This window comes from Gracilinanus agilis, chromosome 3 (assembly GCF_016433145.1).
Source record: "Gracilinanus agilis isolate LMUSP501 chromosome 3, AgileGrace, whole genome shotgun sequence".
In the NCBI taxonomy this organism is placed as follows: Eukaryota; Metazoa; Chordata; class Mammalia; order Didelphimorphia; family Didelphidae; genus Gracilinanus; species Gracilinanus agilis.
Window position 1 is genome coordinate 616,253,305 of NC_058132.1, and position 4,103 is coordinate 616,257,407.

At 49.2% G+C, this 4,103-nt stretch overlaps 1 protein-coding gene across 1 annotated transcript in view; it reads left to right on the forward strand.

Annotated features, from left to right (window-relative positions):
* Positions 1 to 3,847, forward strand: part of RETREG2 (reticulophagy regulator family member 2) — a 5,295-nt gene extending 1,448 nt beyond the window's left edge. The window contains exons 4-8 of the mRNA XM_044667565.1: positions 860 to 944; positions 1,458 to 1,601; positions 1,748 to 1,842; positions 2,109 to 2,244; positions 2,484 to 3,847. Of these exons, the coding sequence (XP_044523500.1) occupies positions 899 to 944; positions 1,458 to 1,601; positions 1,748 to 1,842; positions 2,109 to 2,244; positions 2,484 to 3,079 (1,017 nt within the window). The 5' untranslated portion in view covers positions 860 to 898 and the 3' untranslated portion in view covers positions 3,080 to 3,847. The remainder of the gene's footprint in view (positions 1 to 859; positions 945 to 1,457; positions 1,602 to 1,747; positions 1,843 to 2,108; positions 2,245 to 2,483) is intronic.
* Positions 3,848 to 4,103: the final 256 nt, after the last annotated feature.

The window sequence follows — 4,103 nt, forward strand, 5'->3', positions numbered from 1 at the left end:
ACCCCCCCCCCGCACCCCCCCTACCCATGCGCATTTCCACTAGTTTTGTCATGTGTCCTTGATCAAGACCAATTTCCAAAGTGTTGGTAGTTGCATTGGTGTGGTAGTTTCGAGTCTACACCCTCAATCATGTCCACCCCGACCCATGCGTTCATGCAGTTGTTTTTCCTATATGTTTCCTCTCCTGCAGTCCCTCCTCTGAATGTGGGTAGCATCTTTACCATAAATCCCTCAGAATTGTCCTGGGTCATTGCATTGCTGCTGGTTCAGAGGTCCATTACATTCGATTTTACCACAGAATGTCAGTCTCTGTGTATAGAGTTCTTCTGGCTCTGCTCCTTTCGCTCTGCATCAGTTCCCGGAGGTCTCTCCAGTTCGCCTGGAACTTCTCCAGTTTATTATTCCTTTTAGCACAATAGTATTCCATCACCCGCATATACCACAGTTTGTTCAGCCATTCCCCAATTGAAGGACATACCCTCCTTTTCCAATTTGTTGCCACCACAAAAAGCTGCATAGAACTCTTGACTGTCTCTTGAAACCATATTTATCTGTCGTCAGACCTTCATGGGAGTCATGAATACCCTTTATAACAAGCTTCCCTGGATATCTTCTCTAGAGATTGCTCACTTGTATCCTCAAGCTGTTTGCAGCTAAGGCAAAATAGTTGTAGCTGTAAAGATTACTCTAGTTTATGTATGCTAATGACAAATTATCTTAGGTTTGTAATGTTGGGTACGTTGATTTCACTGATACAGAATTATAAAATGAGACAGAAAAAATATGTCTCTCTTAGCCAACTGAGAATCTGTATGTGGTAGCCCTATGTCTCTTCTCACATCCATGCTCCTCTCTGCAGTTCTGCGCTCGTGTCTGCTCTGGTTGTGCAGTGCTGGCCATGCTGGGACATTATGTTCCAGGGATTATGATTTCCTACATTGTCCGTGAGTAGATGAACTCATTTCCCTTTCCTGAGCCCCCATTTTTTGGTCTTCCTTCTCTGTGCCTAGCCAATGAAGTTATTGCCTCCCTGGCAGCTAAGTGACTCAATTGTTAGGAGAACCTGGGTTCAAATTTTACTTCAGACTCCAGCTTTGTGACCCTGGAGAAGACACTCAACCTCTATTTGGTTTAGTTCCTTCAACTGTAAAATAGAGGTAATAACAGCACCTACTTAGGGCTGTTGTGAGTATCAAATAACATAATATTTGTAAAAAGCTTAGAATAGTACTGGCCATAGTAGGGGGCCATAGAAATACTTCCCTTCCTCTGCCCCTTCTTTCCAACTGTTTGTTTATGGAGAGATCTGAAGGAGCTGTAACGTTAGTCTCTGGAATGGAGAACATTTAGAAAAGGGGAACGGGATTGGCATCTGTCAGGAGACTGACTGACTGACTGAGGGGCCTTAGGGTTAGGAGAGTGGACAGGGAGAACTGAGTAGACTTTCTGACTCCTAGTGCTGAGCATCCTGCTGTGGCCCCTGGTGGTTTACCACGAGCTCATCCAGAGGATGTACACACGTCTGGAGCCCCTGCTCATGCAGCTGGATTACAGCATGAAAGCCGAGGCTGAGGCCCTACATCACAAACATGACAAGAGGAGTAAGGGAGATCCCCAAGCCTTGGGAGACACCTGGGAGATGGGATGGGAGACCTGGGTTTGGGCATTCCTCTTCTGGGGATCATGATTGCCCCTGCCACTATCAATTTTGTCAGCCTCCTCTAGCCTGTTCTATCTTCTCCTCCAGAGCGGCAAATGAGGAGCATGCCCCCAGGAGGTGATGAGCCAATGGCAGAAACTGAGAGTGAAAGTGAGGCTGAGCTGGCTGGCTTCTCCCCTGTGGTAAGTAAGATCTTGGGAAAAAAAGATAGAAGACTAAGGGAAATCTTTCTGAGGGAGTTGTGGTCTCAGGTGAAACTCTTGTGCTATAGGAGCTATGGTTTGCAAATATTGCCACATTAGAGCTGGGTGAGAGACAGATGGACAGGGATTTCTGAAGGACTGAATGACTTCTTCCTTGCTTTTCAGATGAGCAAATGAATGTCAGACTTTTTAAAGCTAAAGAACTTCACAAAAGTCAGTTACTATTCTTCATTCTTCTACTACAGGTAGATGTGAAGAAAACAGCACTTGCCTTGGCTATTACCGACTCAGAACTGTCAGATGAAGAGGCCTCTATTTTGGAGAGTGGTGGCTTTTCCGTATCCCGTGCCACTACTCCACAACTGACAGATGTCTCTGAGGGTATGGGGAAATCTTCCATCTCTCTCTAGCATGGACCCCTGATCATTCCAGGCCTCCTGTACTGCATCATAGTATCTTGTCTGAGTTCTCAGGCCCCATCCTCAATTGCCCATATAGGACTTCTTTAGGATCCCCAAACTCCTAGAGGACTTAGTCTCTGAGCGTGCCCCTCCCGCCCCCCCCCCCCCAGGTTCTGGTTATTAAAAACACAGGGCTGACCCTGCTTCCCATTCCTGCAGATTTGGACCAGCAGAGCTTGCCAAGTGAGCCAGAGGAGGCATTAAGCAGGGATCTTGGAGAAGGGGAAGAAGCAGAATTAGCCCCTCCTGAGGACCTGCTGGACCATGAACATACCCTTTCAAAACAGGCACTGGACTCTGAGGAGGAAGAAGAGGTGGTGGCCAAGGGGACCTTGCTTCAACTCACTTCCCCACTGCACTTTGTGAACACGCACTTCAATGGGGCAGGATCTCCCAGGGCTGGGATCAGGGCTCCCCTTGGGGGACCAGTGGAGTCACTTAGCCCTGAGCTAGAGAGTGATTCCCTTAACACTGTGCCCAGTACCCTGTCAACCCCACTTTGCCATGCTGAAAGCAGCAAAGTCTCCTCCTCCTCAGTCCTCCCGCCTATTTCCCAGGACTTTCCCCTGCCTGCCCTTGCCCCTGAGGAGGAGGAGGAAACACTGACCTCTGAGGACTTTGAGTTACTGGATCAAAGGGAGTTGGAGCAGCTGGAGGTGGAGCTGGGATTGGGGCCAGGCACACCCCCAGAACCTCCTGGTGCTCCTCTTCCTGCACTGCCAGACCAAAAGGCTGGGGCTACTGTGGAACCCTGAGCCAGCTGGGAGTGGGGGAGGCAGGCACGCGTTGGCCGACTAGCTGAGGGTACAACTGTTTTTCCTCCTGGCCCTACTGCATTAAGCAGGGAGTGGAGCAGTGAAGCTGGTGGCCATTCCACCCTCCATCCTGCCTGCAGCTGGGCCTAAAGTTGGTTTTAAGTTTGTAAATAACTTTAAATTGGGGTTGGTGGATATGTGCAGGACTAGGGAAGCCTTTCCTGCAGACTATCACTTGCCTCCCTCCTTCCCACTCTTTATCCTCTCTCACCCCAGTGGGCTCCTAACCCTTCCTTTCCAGCCTCAGGGACCTGTGCTGCTCTGCCCCAGTGTCCCGCTGAGTTGTTTAGTTAAGGCACTTTACCGATTTCCTCTCTTAGCCTGCTCCCCTCCGTGCTCTCATTTCCCTGTTGTCTTGATCTCCCAGCTAGGCTGCTCTGCCCCAGCTCTCTCCCCATCACAGGCACTCGCTGGACTATGGGGAGGTTCCTGTTTGGAGATGGGGGGGAGGGGGGACAGGGAATTCACAGCACTTACACCAGCACTGGGGTTGGATGAGCACAAAGCCTGGCTTGAAGCTGACTGGGGGGTGGGGGTGGGGGGGATACTTGTAGGAGGGAGGGAGGGACAGAAAGAGGGACCTAGGTGCCTGGACGTTAGGTATTCTAAAGACCTACGGGTGGGTGTCCTTTGCCTGAGTTTTGGATGTGGACTGTTAACACCTGTGCAGGCATCAACTAGAATAATAAAATGTGTTGGTTGGCTGGATTTGCTGCTGCCTTCCTGCCCCCTTGTGGGCTACTTTATAGGCCTCGATATTTATTTGGTCTATCCTTTTCATGTTTTCCCTTTCCCTTCCTCCCCCCCAATTGCCCTTAAACTTGCATCACTTAGAGCCCCTGTTTGGAGGAGGGCAAAAACGTATTACCTGAAACAAACCAAAGTTTCACTTAGCTATCCATAAATTATGGCTTGCTTTGTCTAGTTTTGTGTAATTTGCAGCATTTCTCACTTTCATTATTCT